This window comes from Triplophysa rosa, linkage group LG11 (assembly GCF_024868665.1).
Source record: "Triplophysa rosa linkage group LG11, Trosa_1v2, whole genome shotgun sequence".
Classification (NCBI taxonomy): Eukaryota; Metazoa; Chordata; class Actinopteri; order Cypriniformes; family Nemacheilidae; genus Triplophysa; species Triplophysa rosa.
Genome location: NC_079900.1, coordinates 15,783,017 through 15,804,460, shown reverse-complemented (window position 1 = coordinate 15,804,460; position 21,444 = coordinate 15,783,017). Strand labels below are relative to the sequence as shown.

General features: G+C 38.0%; 1 protein-coding gene across 1 annotated transcript; it reads left to right on the top strand.

The window, feature by feature from the left end:
• The first annotated feature begins 234 nt into the window (after positions 1–234).
• On the top strand, positions 235–20,948 carry plcd3a (phospholipase C, delta 3a). Its single transcript, XM_057347043.1, has 15 exons — positions 235–530; positions 3,655–3,822; positions 12,090–12,318; positions 12,716–12,845; positions 12,917–13,142; positions 14,035–14,236; positions 15,374–15,518; positions 15,592–15,741; positions 16,464–16,616; positions 16,931–17,084; positions 17,268–17,384; positions 17,484–17,662; positions 17,784–17,919; positions 18,359–18,508; positions 19,263–20,948. The coding sequence occupies exons 1-15, from the start codon at positions 446–448 to the stop codon at positions 19,391–19,393; spliced, it is 2,355 nt and encodes a 784-aa protein (XP_057203026.1). The 5' UTR covers positions 235–445; the 3' UTR covers positions 19,394–20,948.
• Positions 20,949–21,444: the final 496 nt, after the last annotated feature.

The window sequence follows — 21,444 nt, the reverse complement described above, 5'->3', positions numbered from 1 at the left end:
AAAGAGTGACAAAGTAGGCTGGTAAAAATAACACAGACAGCTTGATTCCTTATCATTTTTGAGGAATATTATTGAAATGATGGTTTCTGATTATGAAAGTGTATACTAAATGTGTCATAAAGTGTGGTACTGAATGACTCTTCTTTTAGATGTGAGTATTTACCGCACAGGGCTGCGTTTCCCAAAAGCATCGTAACCTTCAGTTGATCTTAGAACCAATGGCTACGATCAATTTAGGGAATCGCAGCCCAGCGCTGGAGTCAAGTTACGCTGTCTGCTTCAACACGCATCAAGTGTCTCAACAGGCGTCACAGCAGCGCACTGATTTACACGCATCGACCGGTAGATTAAAACGCGTTTCTCGATCGCTCTGTCAGTTATTCACATTCACAGCTCGGCTCGGGACGCTTTCAAGGAGTTCTGCCTGTTCCGGGGGATAGTCAACATGCTGGGGAGAAAGAAGAAACCAGCGACCGAAACTGATCGCAAAGTACACGACCCGAAAGCGCACGACCCGCTGCGGAGGCTCGGTGAGAAGATCATATAATACAATAAAAACATTAGAAATACACATACGCAGGAAAACGACTGTACGTATGCAATGCATAGTTTCGTAAACTCGGTTTCAGCTATTTAACGTTAACTTGTTGTCGAAATGTCAAGTTTTGAAAAGAGAAGAGTGACGTTAGCTAAGTTACAAAAGTCTAACGTTATATGCTGCCAGATAAAGATTTTCGTGACATCAAAGTGTTAAAATGTTCTTAAACATATCGCGAGCTGCTATTTATATTCATACGTGTTAAATAGTGTTATTGATTTGATTTTTCCCTTGAAAGATTTACTATTTTAATTGCGTAATTTATCATGGTTATGGATCCACGTGTTCATTACGTTGAGTGAAACCTTTCTCAAAAATCAAGCCTAGATAATCAGAATACTATAGCTTGACATATGTGCTAGTTTTTGCTTTTTGATCTTAAAGAGGTATTTAACAGTTCCCCCAGATTCCTGATTTATGAGACATGTTTGTTTTAACATGCATGTCAGTATGACTGATATGTCATGTAATCTTTTAACACACCAGTACTGTGACGCAATGATTATTGCGCAGTATTTGTTTACAATAGCTTAGGTGATTGTGTGTTTTTATCTTAATGTTGCACCACTGGTTTTTGAATATAGCTGTTTCATTAGCCTTCCAATGTCAATGTTTACAGCACACCGCTGTAAAAACAGCTTTTATCAGCTGCATGGCACCTGTGCCTGTTTTAGATCAGGTTTTCTGTGTTTGCACATTAAGGCAACGTTTGTGTTGCTATCAAGTCCAAGATCTGTTGTGGGGGACCTTGTCTGCATTTACCAGCTATTACAACATGCGGGGCACAACTGCACATTTTCTGAGGGGTATGTGAGATCAGTTTTGGCTCCCCCTACCCAATATAGAAAACACACAACAAATAAAAAATCTGTAGACAAGTTGTATATTATCTTTGGAGTCATTCAAGTTATATTTTAAATCACGTGAAGATGACAATCGGATTTGCATCTATAACTGAAGCATAAAGGTTTCCTTTTACATAAACACTTTTCCAACTGCTTCGCGGTGTAACAGATACACAATTCTGAAAAGATAAAACACATCTGAAAACTAATAAAACAATGGAGTAAAAAGTAGTAAAAGTTTTATATAATTGTATACGTATTATATAATTACGTTTTATTAAAAAAAACTTCAAATAATATTTTGGCACAATGGTGCACCCCCCTTGTGCGGCGCCCCTATGCACCGCATATACTGCATACCCCATTTTTGCGCCACTGACGAGAAGAGTACTGTGCATTACACGAGAGCTTCAGGAGTGGGCATTACGTGAACCACCATGGCCCTGGTCCATCTCTGCCATGGCTACACTTTCGTTATAAATATAAATTAGCTATGGCTTTCAGTTATTGGACTTGTTAAATGGTGTTGTGTGGATTTTTTGGAGAGGCGTTGAGAGTGATTTCATGTTGCTTTTTTAAAGCACTTCACAACAGAATAATGAAGTGGTTCTCTTATGTCTTTAGTATGTGTGTGAGAGAGAGAGAGAGAGAGAGAGAGAGAGAGAGAGAGAGAGAGAGAGAGAGAGAGAAAGAGAGAGAGAGAAATAAGAGTGAATACAGTTTTTCAGCTGGTTAAGGGGTCTGCAAAAATGAATTGCTCTCATATTTCTTTCACATTCACACACACTATGCACTGTTGGCATGCTGTCAGAGCCGGTCTGTCCTATACGAGATATACTATAGGCACTAGGCAGTCAGCTTGGGCCACATTGTACTTTGGTAGCCCCTTGAAGAGGCCCCATAATAAACACACAAGAAAAGTTGCACAACAATGCTTGTATTCTATTCACACAAAAAGATAATAGCCCACCATTTCTGATCATTTATTCAACTTATTTATATTACATGATTTAGTTTTATGTTTGTGTTGGTTCCCAGACATGTAGAGTCTAGAGGCTGACAAGTCTTTACTTTCGGGTTCCCTTGGTGAGGGGATCTTTTCTGCAGAAACTTGGCTCTTCCTCAGAAGTGGTTCAAGGCATTTGCAATCTTTTCACTTATTCTTTTCTTTCTTCTATGTTTTTGATTCTTTGTTTTAATCTGAGAGTTAATTTTACTTTGCATTTGAAAAAAAATGATGGTAAAAATAAAGAATGTCATGTTTTTTACACAAGATGAAGAAGAGGCTGGAGAGTAGTGGTAACCAGGCAGATCTCCATGTGAATGCAGCCATTTCACTGTGAGCAGGGCGGCTCTATTTCTTTCGGTCTTTTGTGCTTCATTGAATCTCTGGCATACATAGATAATCAGTATGTTTTTAGTTCACCCCCCCCAAAAAAAACTTTTGTCATTATCTACTGGTTGAAAGGATAGTTTCTGTAACAGATCAGTCTAGACTGACACTTTTAATGCTTTTTGGGGCTTGACGTTGTGTGGAAAACAGCTTTGTGAAGATTCTTCTTTTCCCTTTTGTGTTTCACAGTAAAACTAAAGGCAAACAGGTTTGGAAAGATTAATGAGGGAATTTCCATTTTTTGGAACTATTGTTAGCTTTAGAAACTCTGTAAAGAGCTCACTGTGCTTTTTTGGCAGTTTTGCAATCTTTGCGCTTTGTAAATATTTTTTTCCAGCATTGCACAAACTTGTGAGGAAATCAATCTTTGAAACAATCACACTATAATTAGTAAGGCTCAAAAAGTTGAAACAATTATTTGCTCTTTATTTACTCTTTCTTGGCAACCCAAACCACTTCTCTTCAATTTACCTATTGTTTTCATATTAAACCCTGCTTTTAAAAATTCTGTTGAGAATTACACTGATCCTTGAAAGTTACTTAATTGTTACATAATTGATGCTTTTGACAGCTGACATTGTTGACTTTGACAGAGACAGCTCGCGTCCTAAATCACTGTGGAGTTGCATAATTTCTCTCATCCTGTTTGTGACACTGACCCTTAAGTTAGTTGCTGAATATGAGATCTACCTTTTGGCCGACACAGTGACTTATCACGGGGTGTGTAACTCATTTGACATATAAGATTTACATCTATTGTAAGACTGGAAACATTTAGGAGGTCATTTTAATGTTGCGTATGTTTGTGTGTCTCCAAGGTGTGTTGGACGATGAAGATGTGCTTGTGATGCTGCAGGGATCAAAGATGGTGAAGGTTCGATCTCAGCGTTGGCGGAAGGACAGGAGACTGAAGCTTTTGGAGGACTGTGTGACGGTGTGGTGCGAGTCCAGCAAATCTTCTCGCAAGAGCGAGAGAGAGCAGACATGTGAGTAAATCATCTGCAAAAACTGCTGCAAACAAAATTTAAAACCCAAATTCTGTACTGTAAATGTCTACATATGAAGCGTTAGGAGGTGAGAGCAGATATTGGTTCTGATCCATGATGGTTAGCACTACTTCAAAATAATCGCTATTATTATGGATTAGTCAGGCATGTTTGTTGACCTCTCATAGAACTTCAGCAGCAGTGTACTAGACTAGAATTTCAAGAATCCGGAGTGTACTTGCTTTGAATCAATTGTTCATTATGTGTTCCTGGAAAACAAATAAGATAAACAAACTCATGATCAAAATGAACAAATCCCCCCCAGCTTAGGCTTGCATAAGCATTAAGCCTGGTGTGATCTACTATTGTAGTGTGACTAGACTAGAGGGTCTTTTGAATGGGTTTACAATGCTGCTTTGCCATTTGTGAAGTCAAGGGTTTTCTATACATTCAATCAGATCAGGGACACGTATGGAGTTATTCTGCGGACTATATTAAAGAGGAATTGCAAACTGCATTTGCAAATGCGTTTTCTATTTGTTCGTGTCAAAATTGTGACATAATTCAAACGCAATTGCAAACCGTTTGCATTTGCATTTACGCGAACGTACGATGTCTGCCAAATTTCAAAAGGAAAAGCAAAGTCTATTTGCAAATGAATTACCTGTGTCTTACGAGTTACGACCCTGCCAAATTTAAATCGCAATAGCAATTCCCCATATGCCATTTCACTTCCTCTGGCGTCGCGTATTAAGCCTGCCAAAACTCAAATGAAATCGCAAATCCCTTTGCATTTGCATTTCCTCTGACTTGTACAGAAACCTGTCAATCAATGGCGGGGGTGGGCTTATTCAATGGGGCGTGTTTGTATCGGGAAGTGACGTCATTCACCGTCGCAGTGGTGGCAGTCAGTCCAACACTAAGGTGACACCGTCAGGGCAACACCGGTTGTGGCTAAAAGGGATTCAGCTACAGCTAAAAGCCAAAATAACAATAATGGAACAAATGAGGATCAGATGCAAAGTTTCATATAGAGAAAATCTTCACAATGAATCACAATTGCGGTACTTAACAAGTATAATTTAAAGAAGTTCAACGGGCTCGATAAACAGATGAACACAAACAGTGGTCTGGTGATCTCAATGAGCTACCAATAAAAGTCATATTGAAGCCGTGTGGATTCATCATAATTACATTAATTTCTCAGGTTGGTGCATCACCTGATGGGCTCATTTACTGCACATGTTGTTGAAAGGCTGTTCGGAAATTAAATTTTAAATACAGCAACAACTCCATCCAGTAATTTGTAGATGACAGCTACTTCTGTCCAGCAAACTCACTAAAACACTGGAGCACAAGTTTGTCTTTGTCTCACTATGTTATGATACACAAATAAAGAGATGTAGAATTCACGTACTTTTGTAATTTATTATTAACTTGTTATATGCATAATGAACAACAATGATAATGCAGGATGCTGTTTATTCATACAACGTGAACATGTTTTGTTATGGTTTACAACACGTATTAATCATGATGCAAAATACGGTCACAGTGTTGTCAAGAAAGTCATGTCCTCGGAGTACTGTGAAAACGAATATCATAAACAAACATGTTTAGAGGAATGTTGCAGAAGGTGATGATTATCCATCCTGCACCGAAGTTTCACATGCCAAGTGATGCCGCTCTGAGCCCAGAGTTCCAGCGCGAGTTATTTCCAAACAAAAAAAACTGAAAACTGCACTGTTTACAACGCCGATTGTGAGTGCAGTTGTAACTTCACTCCTAATGTGTTTAGCTGTATCACATGTATGTATCTACTTAAGTTCCAGTCGACGGTGACGTCACTTCCTGATACAAACACCCCCCGTTGAATAAGCCCACCCCCGCCATTGATTGACAGGTTTCTGTACAAGTCAGAGGAAACGCAAATGCAAAGGGATTTGCGATTTCATTTGAGTTTTGGCAGGCTTAATACGCGACGCCAGAGGAAGTGAAATAGCATATGGGGAATTGCTATTGCGATTTAAATTTGGCAGGGTCGTAACTCGTAAGACACAGGTAATTCATTTGCAAATAGACTTTGCTTTTCCTTTTGAAATTTGGCAGACATCGTACGTTCGCGTAAATGCAAATGCAAACAGTTTGCAATTGCGTTTGAATTATGTCACAATTTTGACACGAACAAATAGAAAACGCATTTGCAAATGCAGTTTGCAATTCCTTTTTAATATAGTCCGCAGAATCATTCCATAGACACGCCTTAGAGGAAGAATAATAATTCCAGGAACAACAAACACTCATATTCTCCTGTCAACACCTTTCCTTAGCAAGTCAAAATATTCAGAATGTTGTCCCCATATGCATTGAATGGTCCAGTGTGAATTTGTGATCACAATGTTTGGTTTGCTTGCCCTGATCACAAACAGTCGGGGTCGACTTGCCGTATCAGTGTAATATCAGTGAAATATAAATACGAAGTAATCATCATATCTGCATTTACAGGTCGATGCTATTTAAACTCCATCTACTAGAATTATACTCTTTCCCCTCTTATTTGTAATGTATCTGAATGAGCAACTGTTTACCAGCTACAATTTCAAACACATATATTTATTTTAAACAGTTTAATTGTATCCGATGGCATTTTGTTCCGAATAGAGAATAGAATAGAGAATAGAGAGAATAGAGATTTGATCAGTTTGTCTAGACTCTAGATACAGAAGATGCTCGATGTAAACAAATATAAATGCACCAAGTTCTCCTTGGATGGTTATTTAGATGAGTACATTTACAGAATTTGTAAACAGGGCTTTTGAATTTATATTGTTTATAACCTTCTCCCAGAGTATACATCAGTAATGAAAAGAAGTGATGTTTAGTTTTCAGAAATTGAACGCTTGCAACAGGGTGGATGTTTTAGGCTTAATGTAATGAACTGGTGTATAAACCTCAGGAAAGAGGTCAAAATGGTGCCATCACAATACATTATGTACACTGTAAAAAAACAACTCTCAGAATGTTCTCCCCACAAAGATAAATAAGTAACTTGAACATAGAATTTTTAGTTAAAGGAGTCAAATGTTTTTTTTGCATATACTAAACAAAATTAGTCTAAACATGTTTCTAACAAAGATTATTTTGTTGACTGGGCTTAGATTCTCAAGTCTGTTGTCCAAAATGCGTAAGAAAGTTTGCCCCGCTTAAAAAACTGTGTATTCTGAACAAACAGATAGAGTTGAGTTTGAAAGTTCTGGTGATGCATTGCAGCATGTTCAATTCTTGTTTTTCTTTTAAAGATTAGTGTTTTAGGTCTTGCTGGCTTAATTTATGCTTTAATATCGTTGTTACTGTTAGTTATCTGTTGTGTTTAGATGTTTTTTTAATGAACAATGGTTTTTGATCGTTACCATAGTTGAGGTTTGTGTGTTCAATGTTGAGGTGTAAGTGCATGACACAAGGGCAAATCTGTATAAACGCTCTCAACACAAGCTGTTCAAACAGTTATTTGATCAAAGTTTTGGTCTGTCAGAGGCAGAAAACATGTACTGTAGTAAAAGACAAATAAATCTATGTTCTCTATTAATGTTCAGCCAACAAAAATTATTTTGATCTGTTGTTCATTAGGTAAACCTGACTATGCTGTGACAACTAATGGCTTAAACATAATTTTTTATGTTGGGTGGACTTCAGTCTCTGTTTCAAAAACGTGCTTGTGATAGGTTGCCTTACTATTTTAAATTGACTCAAATATTTTTTTTACAGTGTATGAATAATGTTTCGTTTTTATAGATACAAGCATGAACAATTTTTGGATGTGCTGCCTTGAATTTACACAACTCTCTTTCTGGTCATATGGCGTCTTTACACAGGCGAGTTAAGGCGTCTCTGTGGCGGATTCAAATTCTGTGTAAATGCATTTATGCCGCTTTAGAGCCGCATTAACGGTCTGTGTAAATACACATTTATGCCGCTTCAGATTCGGTTTCTGTGCCGCCTTTGCTGTGTAAAGGAGAGACTCACAGCACTGCACATTTTGAAAATCAAATTTTTTTAAAACCATTAGCTCAGTCTATACAAGGTGCTCCATAAACTCAAACAAAACAGGTCATTTACCTGGAAATATTTCCATTTCTATTAGATTACGGTTCACTGATCATGTTAAATGGCGGTCGAGTTAAAGAGCTCAGGTTTTAATGATCTTCTTTATGATTCCAGTTCTGGAAATCAAGTTTAGGTTATATTACATTGCCAAAATGATGTAGACACTTAAACACCAGACCCATATAAAGAAGATCTGGTCTAACCCAAACCATATCTTTATAGACTTGCACTTTTGGCCATGTAATGTATCTAAAACACACCATAGCTTTAAAGAGAGACATGAGAGATATAGAGGTCCCAATGCTCACTTCACTTCTCTGGACATTGTTAATCTATCTGTAATTACACGTTCACCCATTGCTCCCAGCATAATGGAAACATGCCTTATATTCTGCTCTGACAAGAGGTATTATGGGATATGTGCTGTTCTATCATCTCTAATCTGTCTCCAGCCTTTTAGATGAATGCTAATCTCTTTTTAATCACATTTATGCTCCTCAAATGGAATGATAATCCCATGTGAGAGTGAAGAAAATCAGACTTCCTGCTATAATCCCATTCATGCAGCTTCACTGGAGAATCTGAATGTTTTTGATTGTGGCCTTTCTCACACTGTAAACAATATTTGAAAAACATCCGTAACAGGCCTGCTTAAACAGGACCACCCATTTATGAACTCGGCCAAAATATGAGCAGATTATTCTGGACGGTCCATAGGTCCTCTTTAGTAAACACTGCACTTGTTCCTGCGATAGACTCACTTGATCGATTATTGACAAGATTCAACATCGGGCATCACATGAATACATATATTGCACTGCACCTGCACTTTACATGGACACTTCCCCACTCCCATACACTATTTATATTTATATATTGTTTAACCTTCCTTCCTTTCCTATCTCCTTTCTACTCTATTCGGACAGTCGAAAAAGCATTTCACTGCATGTCGTACTACTGTATGTATGGTTTTGTATGTGACAAATAAACTTTGAACTTGAACTTGAACTTGAATAGATCACATGAGTTTCACGTGCTCAAAAATAAATGGTGGCCAATTCTTCATGAAGGCATGGAACACATACAGTATTTCGTCATCCTTTGATAACTTTGCTAGCATTTTTTGAACCCGCATTGATTTATTTGTAGTGCAGTTAGTCCAAAAGTAGATAGATAAGACACTGTCTCATTTTCAGTTTCTCTGCTGCGTCACACTGGGTTCTGGAATGCAAGTTCAGCTGCTCAGCCCCTCCCGTAACACAGCATGCCCCTCACACTTCACCGACTGCCAGGCACTTGAGTGAAAAACAAAGTTCACTAAGGACATCGACTGCACTGTGACAAATTATTTTTAGATAAAAATATGATGCTTTTGAAAAGAAACAAAGATTAGTGTAATTTACTACTCAAGTTGTCTAGGAACACAATGACTATATGTCAGTGCAGTTTTTTTAGTCAACCAAACAAGCAGGTGATCTAAAAAAGATCTTTTTTTTTTGTTTATGTGTAAATAAGTGTTTGTGAGTGCAGCATTACATCTTATAATAATCTTCAGTACAACACTTTATCCCTTGGTTATTTTGTCTATTTCATAAAGTGGATAAAGATAGAAGACACATGGTTATGCCATAAGTGTTAAATAGCCAGCTCTCAAATGATAAATCTGGGTAGTAGACAAATCTATCCGAGTGTCATCGTCACGGTAGGCACGTCCACTTTACTAGGCAGCAGATGTACGGCCGAGCTCCTAAAGCATTGAGGATCCTGTGGATCTCAGATAAGCCCTGTATGCAGAGGGCATTAGTGAGGAATGCCAGTGGCATCGTGAACGCCCATTCATTACCAGTGTGCGCATGCCATGGTACACGCTCACGGTTAAAATTAACACCCCGCTTCTCTGTGCACACACACACATTATGACTGCATGTTTGTCAGACAGCAGTTGGAAGTGGGCAGAAAATCTTTTTTTTCTGAAAGGCCATGTGTGCATGTGCCCAGTGTCTCAGCAGTGTCTTTGTTGAGATGAAAGAAGTTATTGTTGCCAAATGCTTTCCACATTTTATAGAAAATAAAGTTTCTTTTGATAGTTGCTAGAAATCTTTTTACTACACTAAGTATTCTTGAAAATGCCATCTAGGAAAGTTATCTTGCAGCTAGTTCAAATGAGAAAAAATGTCAGATTTGTTTGTATAGATGCGTGTCAGTTTGAATGAACAGTAATGAGAACACATGGTGACATTTTTTGGCTTTGCTTTGCACAGGTCATGTTTTACAAGAGCCAAATTAATCCTCTCTCTCGCTCTCTCTCTCACACACACATGCACACACACACACACACACACACATACACTGCTTTCCAAATTATTATGCAAATTGGATTTAAGTGTCGTAAACATTTAATTTTATATTGTTCAATTAAACTTATGGATGGTATTGTGTCTCAGTGCTCTTTGGATCACTGAAATCAATCTCAGACACCTGTGATAAGTAGTTTGCCAGGTGAGCCCAATTAAAGGAAAACTACTTAAGAAGGACGTTCCACATTATTAAGCAGGCCACAGGTTTCAAGCAATATGGGAAAGAAAAAGGATCTGTCTGCTGCCGAAAAGCGTCAAATAGTGCAATGTCTTGGACAAGGTATGAAAACATTAGATATTTCACGAAAACTTAAGCGAGATCATCGTACTGTGAAGAGATTTGTGGCTGATTCAGAGCACAGAAGGGTTCGTGCAGATAAAGGCAGAATGAGGAAGGTTTCTTCCAGACAAATTCATCGGATTAAGAGAGCAGCTGCAAAAATGCCATTGCAAAGCAGCAAACAGGTATTTGAAGCTGCTGGTGCCTCGGGAGTCCCGAAAACCTCAAGGTGTAGGATCCTCCAGATGCTTGCAGTTGTGCATAAACCTACTATTCGGCCACCCCTAACCAATGCTCACAAGCAGAAACGGTTGCAGTGGGCCCACACATACATGAAGACTAATTTTCAAACAGTCTTGTTTACTGATGAGTGCCGTGCAACCCTGGATGGTCCAGATGGATGGAGTAGTGGATGGTTGGTGGATGGCCACCATGTCCCAACAAGGCTGCGACGTCAGCAAGGAGGTGGCGGAGTCATGTTTTGGGCTGGAATCATGGGGAGACAGCTGGTGGGCCCCTTTAGGGTCCCTGAAGGTGTGAAAATGAACTCTGCAAGGTATGTAGAGTTTCTGACTGAGCACTTTCTTCCATGGTACAAAAAGAAGAACCATGCCTTCCGTAGCAAAATCATCTTCATGCATGACAATGCACCATCTCATGCTGCAAAGAATACCTCTGTGTCATTGGCTGCTATGGGCATAAAAGGAGAGAAACTCATGGTGTGGCCACCATCCTCCCCTGACCTCAACCCTATTGAGAACCTTTGGAGCATCCTCAAGCGAAAGATCTATGATGGTGGGAGGCAGTTAGCATCAAAACAGCAGCTCTGGGAGGCTATTCTGACATCCTGCAAAGAAATTCAATCAGAAACTATCCAAAAACTCACAAGTTCAATGGATGCAAGAATTGTGAAGGTGATATCAAAGAAGGGGTCCTATGTTAACATGTAACTTGCCCTGTTAGGATGTTTTTGATTGAAATAGCTTTTGATTTCAGTAAATATGACCTCCTAATACTGCAAATTCAACAAATGACCATTTTCAGTTTTTTACAACCTATGAAATGTTTTCAAACTCTGTTGTGCATAATAATTTGGAACAGTGCATTTTGAGTTTTTCATTTTTTAAATAAATACTGTTGTCAGTGGGAGGTTTGTTCAATAAAATTCCAAATGTACCCTAACTGTTGATTACTTGAAAATTATACTGACTGTCATTTGCATCGACAAATTAGGAAAACCAGAGAAAGATATCATTTGCATAATAATTTGGAACCCAGTGTACACGCACACACACATTATGTGTCACAGACAGCAGTGACATGTTTGACCTTCCCCTAAAAGATAATTACTAACTAAAAGATTCTTTTGAGTTTAATTCAGTTTTGTTTATTTGGCTAAGCCATTTTGTTTTCTTTTCAATGTTTTTTTCTTTACGTATATAGAGATTGGACAAGTAAACTTCAATGTCTGTCTTTATGTAATGATTTGTTTTCTTAGCGTGACGTGTGTGTGTTTTTTCCTTCAGTCTCAGTGACAGAGGTGGAGTGTGTGCGTGAGGGCTGTCAGTCAGAATGTCTGCGACAGTTGGCCGGTCTGGTTCCCGAGAGCCACTGCTTTACTGTGGTGTTCCGCGGAGCCAGGAAAAGTCTGGATCTGTGCTGCCCCACGCAAGAGGAAGCCCAGCACTGGGTCCGAGGCATCCGCCTGCTCAAAGGCCGCGTGGCCAACATGAGCCAGAAAGACAAGCTGGACCAATATCCTTCAGTCGCACCAAATGCAGAGTGCTACTAATAAACACACAGCGTGTAGATACATGCCCTGTGGATTATTGCCATTTACAGTGTTGAGAACACAAATCCACTTGTAAGCAAACTCTTCCATGATGTATAATATTGCTCAGATGAGCGGTGACTAAATATAGAATATAAATAGTCTGCAACTGCACTTGTGACTCACACTGTATACATGTACATCTCTTCACCTGAAAATAACCGTAATAATACTTCCTTATGTCTTTTTTACCATATTTATTCCATTATGAGATAAAGTAAACACAGATGCCTGCACTTTAATTAGAGTTTGATATATTTGATATGATCTTGTTGCATATGCGCTGATGTCATTTTGTGTAGTTTCCCTAACTGCACACACTTGGATTCGAGGCTATCTGAGACGTGCAGATCAGAACCAGGACGGCAAGATGAGCTACGACGAAGTGAAACACCTGCTACAGCTGATCAACATCGATCTGAACGAACAGTACGCACGCACACTCTTTAAGGTGAGCGTGTGTCTCGGAGTACATTGGTAATGTTTATCTTTTGATCTTCTCATCCTTCTTCTTCTCTGTAGAAGTGTGACCGGTCCTGTGATGGACGGCTGGATCACGTGGAGATTGAGGAATTCTGCCGGGAGCTGATGCGCAGGCCGGAGCTGGATGCGGTGTTCCGGCACTATTCCAGTAACGGATGTGTGCTCACCACCATTGAGCTGCGGGACTTTCTGGGTGATCAGGGCGAGGACGCATCGCTGGCTCACGCTCAGAATCTCATCCTCACCTATGAGCTCAATCACTGGGGTACGAAGGCATCATCATTCAGTATTACTGTGGCTGTTACCAAAGGTGTATGATGTGGTTGTGGACAAGGTTCCGTGTGCACGGAATATAGATTATTGCCCTTACTGCAGGAATGAAAACCCACAAATAATATAATTTAAATGCAAAATCAAATTTTTTGTTGTAAAAGTTTTGAATACCAAATTATGTGAGCGATGCATTACAAAACACTGTAGATTTTAATAGCTCTGTATGTCAACACGTGTCTCATTGTTGTGATCCATTACTGAAGATTCCAGGTCTCATAGGTTGTAAAGAGCTGCCTTTGAGCAGTCAAAATGAATACTAATAAAACAGATATTCTTCAACATATTATTAATATTGATGTTTTTTTAATCATTTTAATAACATTACACTGTGGAAAAATCAAGTTATTTCAAAGGCTCAAATTAGCTTTACAAGTCACTTGAATTTAAATGATATTCAACTGACTTAAAAAATAATGTATAATTAATAAAATGAAGTTGAAATTAGTTCAATTATTTTGATGAGTTCACAGGACTAGAGAAAAGGAAGTTGGTGTATATTGTAAAACATTTCTGGTCCCTAAATGTTCTAAACACAAAAGCTCATATGTTATTATTATGACGTGAACAATGACCAACAAAATAATCAGTTTGAGTAAATAGTCGGCTGGAGTGCAGTTTCAACACTAAACTGTAAAACCACACCCTCCCACAAACTCAACCTGCAGCTCATGTGAGAGCATAGTCCAGTGATGTGTCATTGGTACTGGTGACCTAAATATCTGACAAACTACACCTTGGTTATTCCTGTCAGTTGTTGTAGGAATATACTGTGATTCATCAAAAATACTGAGGTATAAACATATGTTTGTCCTTGTGACCCACAGCCCAGAAGAATCTGTTCATGACTCAGAACGGTTTCACCATGTACATGCTGTCGAAGGAGAATGACGTGTTCAATCCTGATCATGCTCGTGTGTATCAGGACATGAGCAGACCACTGGCTCACTACTTTATCTCTTCATCTCATAATACCTACCTCACCAAAGACCAGGTGACCAGTGCCAGCAGCACAGAGCCATATATCAGGTACAGAACACACCCCCAATGCACTGCAGAGGTCTATTGTCAGGTGTACGTTACACATTAAAGTGATAGTTGACCAAAGAAATGAAAATTCTATCATCATTTAGAATTTCGTTTTCTTGTCATTTCAAACCTTTATGACTTTCTTTCTTCTGCAGAACACAAAAGAATATATTTTGAAGAATGTTGGTAATAGCTGGAATACACTACAAGACTTTTAAAATCTGAACAGATTTTTTAAAAACTAGACATCATACACTTGCAGACTTTTGGAAAGTTTCAGATAGAAACACACTAACTGATCAAATCTGCAGACTGGCACAGACTTTCTGCAACAAGTGCAGACTGAAAATCTGGGCAAAATCGGTGCGAAAGTCTTGTAGTATATTTTAGCCTTAACCAAACAACGGCGGTACCCATTGACTTACATTGGTTTTGTGTCTATGCAATAGAAGTAAATGGGTACCGCCATTGTTTGGTTACCAACATTCTTCAAAATATATAAATGATGACAGAATGTTCATTTTGGGTAAAATATCCCTTTAACATAAAGTACAGAGTACAGTACATATGTTTTTATTTGATTTAGGAGGAAAAGGATTAAAATGATAAGGATTTAATTAATTTAGTTTGTTTAGATTACTGTACTTACTATTACTAACAAATCAACCTATAGTAGAAAGTTAAAATCAACCTATAGTACACAAAAAAATGTCCCACTCTTCCTCATCCTTGAAAAACTTGAAAAAATATTGTTCCTAAATGACTCTAAATATATAATAATCATTGCAATAATCATTTTAAGATCAATTACATAGTTGCTTACAATAATTAAGTAAATTTCAACTCAAAGCTGTTGTTAATTGCATATAAACTATTGTCTACTTTTTGATATTTCTAGCGACTTCTAGAACTTTTTTCTACAGTGTACTACACTCTGTTAGTAGCTGAAACACATGCGAATTAGAGTGTTTACTAAACAAACCAAGCTTTATTTATGTGGATTTGTATAGGTGCACACCCAGTTCATGTCAATTCCAGCACTAAGCATACATAACCTTTTAAGAGTTTACAGCACACATGAAAACACAGAACTGAGTCACATGCTGTCATTGTTTATGTGTGTGTTTGTGTGTTTAGGGCATTGAATCAAGGCTGTCGCTGTGTTGAGCTGGACTGCTGGGACGGCGATAGAGGAGAACCCATGATCTTCCACGGGCACACGCTGACCTCTAAAGTCCTGTTTAAAGAAGTCATTGAGACCATTGCACAGTATGCCTTCAAGGTACAGTCACACTATGCAGTGTGGGATAAAGAATGTTGGAATGTTAAGTAACTGAATCTTCCTCTCTTCATAGACGTCTCCATATCCTCTGATTTTGTCCATCGAGAATCACTGCTCAGTGGAACAGCAGGTGGTCATGGCAAAGCATCTTCAATCCATTTTGGGCAAAAAGCTCCTTAAAAAGCCACTCAATGATCAACTCAAACATCTGCCTTCACCTGAGGTTAAACACATTTATATCTTTATCCTTTATACTTCACTCATTTAAATGTACACACTGTGCAGATGTTTTTATCCAAAGCGTCTTCTGTGCATTTCCCTTGGTATCAAATCTATGATCCTGGTGTTGCTAACCTTTCTGTCTTCCAGCCTCTTCTGTTTACCTTGTGAATATTATTAGTAGAAACACGGCAGCCTTCAAAAATAAATCCAGTAATTTCTGAGCATTTCAAGGAAATGGACAGTCATTGAGTACTGGGAATAATCTTAAATCAGTAACACATGCCGGTGCTCATAGTTATAGTGTAAGCTTTTAAAGTTCCTCCAGCCTCCCATTCCATATTCATAATCTTCTGTTTCTCTTTCACTTGCGCTGTTTGCAAAACTCTTCTTACATCACACCATGTTGTGTTTTATTGTAGTGGTGCTGTGTTTCAACATTCCAGCGCTGAAATAAATTATTGTTTTAATGCTGCCTTCATGTGCTCTCAGAAATTCTAGTTCCCACTTCAACCTGGAAATAATTTATGGAACAGATACTTGTAATGTTTTAATGCTACTAAAATAAGTTTTACTGTTTCTAAATACCATTAATGTTAAATCCAGATGTTACGTCTGCGTTTGTGGTGGGAAATATCCAACTTCCGAGTTGTCTTGAACACAGCTGACACTGAAAACAAATTATTTCTTTGTGAACAGTTCGGTCACTCACATTTTTGCCTGTAGGAGTTGATGGGGCGGATCCTGATAAAAGGAAAGAAGTTGAGTGGTCAGCTGGGGAAGACTGACAGCTGCACTAGCTTCACATCTAGCTCAGATGAAGAGTCAGCTACCGGAGGGGGCGGGAACAAGGGCTCTAGCAAAAAGGACCCTGGAAAGGTGAGTTCTGATTAATTGGTTATTTGTTTTATTTGTGTTTATTATGTGGTTGTCGTAAAATCTGAATGTCAGATGTGACATTAATTAGTTAATTTTTTGCATAATGACAACTAAAAGTTTATTTCATCTTTAAACTTGTATGTAAATGAAAACATTGGTTGGAAGAAATTGCACATATGACAAAGAACCTGTGCTGTGACAACGTTTGTCTTTTATCAAGTGAATGCATCGGCTAGAACCACCGCAAGTAACATGTATACTATAATGTGTATGTATTGTATGGTATGCATTAACATGCTTATTTCTTTCCCCAGCCTGTGAGCTCTAAACTGAGTCCTGAGCTGTCAGATTTGGTGGTGTACTGTCAGAGTGTGCCATTCCATGGTTTCGAGGCAGCCAATCAGAAACCTCCTGGTATGATGTCATCTTTCTCTGAGAACGAGGCTCTCAAACTTATCAAAGACTCAGGTGAGATCAACCTAACCAAACATGTACAATGTACATTTATTGGAATCTTGTCATGTGCTTTAGGTCTGATTTAGGTCTTACCCTGCAAGGAATTGGCCTTCTTTATTATTGGCGTTTTTTATTAAGAGTTACATTAACTTTGCTTTTAGTTATTGTACGTGTGTATGTTTTTGAACCCTATAGGAAAGCTGTTTATTCGACACAACAGTCGTCAGTTGAGCAGGATTTATCCATCAGGTCAAAGGTTACAGTCCTCCAACTACGACCCACAGGACATGTGGAACGGAGGCTGTCAGATGGGTGAGCTCTCTATCAGACAGCTAGTGCAGTTGCAGTGCAGAGAGAAATATTTTGATTCAGTCTTTTTCGTGTTGCTTAATCTTTCTCTCTGTTCCTCAGTGGCTCTGAATTTCCAGACACCAGGAGAGCAGATGGATCTAAACCAGGGACGCTTTCTACCCAACGGTCGCTGTGGATACGTGCTGAAATCTGACTTTGTGTGTCACCCAAAATCCAACTTTGACCCTGAGAAAACAGGTGGAGGGCCGGGACATATACCCACCCAACTTACAATACGGGTGAGAAACATTTTCTCTCTATGTGTCTTTCTATGATTCGGCTTCCCATGTGCTTTTAAATGTCTTTGATACGTTTGTATTAAATCATCTTTTTTACTTTGTATTTTGTTTTTTTCTACAGGTGATTTCAGCTCAGCAGCTTCCCAAGATTGACACTGACAAACCCAACTCCATTGTTGACCCTCAGGTCTGGGTGGAGATCCATGGAGTTTCCATCGATAAGGCTCGTGCCAAAACCCAGCGCATTGACAACAATGGTGAGGAAGTCCTGATGGTTGACGTGCATACTATTATGCTTTGTAATTGGGTTAGATCGTGATAGTTTCTAATCTAAGTTTAGGAGCAACGTATTGTTTGTTTAAGAGATGTCAGTCCATTCCTAAGTTACAGCCGAACTGTGGGTGCACTGCATTATAGTGGCATACATTTGTATACTGTGTTAAAGATGACAAAGATTTAAAGAAAACATTACGTACGTACGTAATTTTGGGGGAAATTGTTTTGTTTTATAGAACATTTTAGTGACATTAATATTGTTTTTGACCGTGTGTATTCAATATGTTATATGCTGTTTTATTCAAAACTCCTCTGACTTGATTCAGATGAACAGCTTTTATTCAGAGCCGGTTCCAGCACCACACAAGATCACCTATTCAGATTTTGACACTGTGTGGGTGCGCTTGTCTCCCTCTGCAGGTTTCAACCCACGCTGGAACTGCACTCTGAGCTTTCAATTGCAGGTGCCAGAACTGGCATTGGTGCGTTTTATGGTGGAAGATCATGATCACACAGCGAAGAACGATTTCATTGGCCAGTTCACTTTGCCCTTCACGAGCCTACGAACAGGTGTGTTCAGCGGGTTAAGCTTACACTTAAGGCATAATTTTGTTTTTTTATGACAACAGAATTACATTCTGTACAAATGCTTTCTGGTGAAGATATGTTTTTTGTTTTTGTTTTAATACTGCTTTTTTATGAATACTCTTGTGCTTTCTGTAATAAATGCTTTTGCGTAATTTATTATATAAAGGACATTTTAAAGAATAGCAACTACCTCTGTCCTCAAAACAGCTTCAGTTTTGCTGGAATGCTGTCATTCAAGTCTATGTCTTTTCTTAAAGAATAATAGTTACAGTTCATTGAGAGAATTAGGTTTGATATAAACATTTTAATTCACCTTTATATTCCTGCCCTGACAGGTTCACAATATGACTTTTGTTTAGCTAATTTAAAGGGATAATTCACCCCAAAATAAAAATAATGTAATCATTTATTCACCGTTATGTCGTTTAAAACTTTCTTCTGCGGAACACAAGAGAAGATATTTTGAGAAATGTCTAAGTGGGACCATTGTTGTTTGGTTACCAACATTCTTCGAAATGTCTTATTTTGTGTTTTGCAGAAGAAAGTTATGTTATTTAGGATTTTGTGAACCTACAATTTAACTGGTAGACCTATTATTTGTACAACAACTATATGACCAGTGACTAACTTACATTTTCAAATTTCTTTTTAAAATGTTTGACGTTAAACAACACATTTTGTGATGTATGTTTTATTTTGAACTATATATTTAATTCATGTTTGTGTTATGTTACAGGTTACCGTCATGCACATCTTCTAAAAGCAGATGGGTCCAGTTTGTCTCCTGCCACACTTTTCATTCATGTCAAGGTGGTACGGCGAGGAGTTCCTATTAAAACGGTGTCTGAGCGTGTGGGCAAGGCCTGAAGTTCTTCCATCATGATCCTTCTGAATGCTTATTTCTGGAGGTACCCTAATGAAGGAAAAGTCCATTACCTGGGCTCTTGAAATAACAGAGCTACCTAGCTGTGCAAGCACCTGACAGAACGAGTCACCATGGACTCACAAGAACACACAGTCAGTCAGAGAAAAGTCAGTGTTTGTTTATGAAACCTGACGTGTTATGGACAGGTTATAGTGGAGTCTAAGTGTTATGAAGACAGTATTTTTTAAACTACAAGTCAGTATTGTTTTTATTTGTCTCTTTTAATGGGGACAAAGATAGAGTTTTTATAGAGTCTCTGTGAGCCTTGAAATAAGGAATGTGAACATTTTTCGTTGATGTAAGTAAATGCAGGGTCTCCATTAGAATTATGGGGGCTTGGGACAAAATTATTGATGTGCTGACCTTCGGGTGCCAAGAAGGTAAGAATGTGATGTAGAAAACATCTTGATAGCGTACTGTAAAATAAGAGTCATGTTTCCTAAAAGTTGTGACTAAGAAACGTTTGCGTTTATAGATGTTTAATTTAATCAAAACCATGAATTCAATTTTAATTGAAGAATAATATATCAGAATAATATTTTTAACAAGTAACACTTAATGAAATTAGTGTTTAGCATAGGGTGACCAGACGTCCCGTTTTCTGGGGCCCATCCTGGTTTTGGGAGTCCCTTTGGAACTGTCCCTTTTTACAGCAGTTTTACAGTTTTCGTTGTTGGTTTAGTCTTAAATTAATATAAACTGGAGCATATAGGAGATCTGATAACATTTTGGTGCGATACTGTGTTGAAACTGCATACTGCAGAAGATTCTATTAGAAAAAAGATCACTGAATAGTTTATATTACTGTAAATGTTTCAATTACACCATATGTTCATGGTTATATATACTAAATATTTAATATGAAAAATGCTAAAAACAGTGTTATTTCTCATGTGTTCTCATATTTATTTTGTTTCATTTTTGTAATGTGTTTTGTAAAGTCATTTCTAGGTAGTGTTTTGAATAGCGCCGTTCTGTTTGCTATTTGATCTGTTTGCTATTTCCAATGGTTCCTATACAATATTTCAAATTCATGTGTGGTGCATTGTATTAAAATCAGTCAAGGTGAGTTTGACCTGAAAACATCATAATAATTATTAATTAATATCCAATGGTAATCATTAAAAATAATAACTACATTAATATTTTTGTGCTCCCACAAAATTATTTCTTGCCACCCTCACCTCCACCCCAGCATCAAGGGCTCTGGTGTAGTACATAGTGAGTGCTGAATGTAATGCTATTGGTAGTCATGTTAACTCGTTAATGTATTTAAATGTGTCAGGTTATGAAAGGAAAATAAAAATGTAAAAGAAATAAAAGAACATGTAAGGAAAAAAGACTGATTCCATTTAAGTGTTGTATTTGTAAACATTTCCATTTTACTACCATCCAATATAACAATAAAATGCAACCTGAATGCAAATAAAATACAATCATAAAAACGGTGCACTTGAACGTGTGTATCTATCTAGGTATCGTTTAAGTACAGTAAATTAAATGTGGTCCTCCAGGAACAGGGCCCGAATACCTCTTTTTTAATATTATACTGTAATAGTCAATTAGCCATTCATTCACTCACTCATTTATGCATTCATTATCATATTTGACTGTCTCTGGGTAGTTTCCAGTCACGGAGCCTGTGCCAGTTCATACCTTAATTTAAGGTATTATGAGGTGTTACCAGGACAAGCTATCTTATTACTTTTTTACACCTAGGCAACCACTGTTGGCTAAGCATCTGGTTAGGGGATCTCCAGGAGTGTACATTTGCATCCCTTTAAGTAAATCATTTAGAATTCTAATAGGACAGACACATTAGGAGACTTGAAACATCACTGCCATCTCTTGATGAATAAAGCCATTAAACATGTTACAAACCAGAATCACAATAGTGATGAGGTGGAGCCTAAAGGATTATGGGATTCCTTTTGTGCCAATAAAAATGAACGCAAACTTTTAAAAAACGAACAAAATTATACAATGAGAAAGA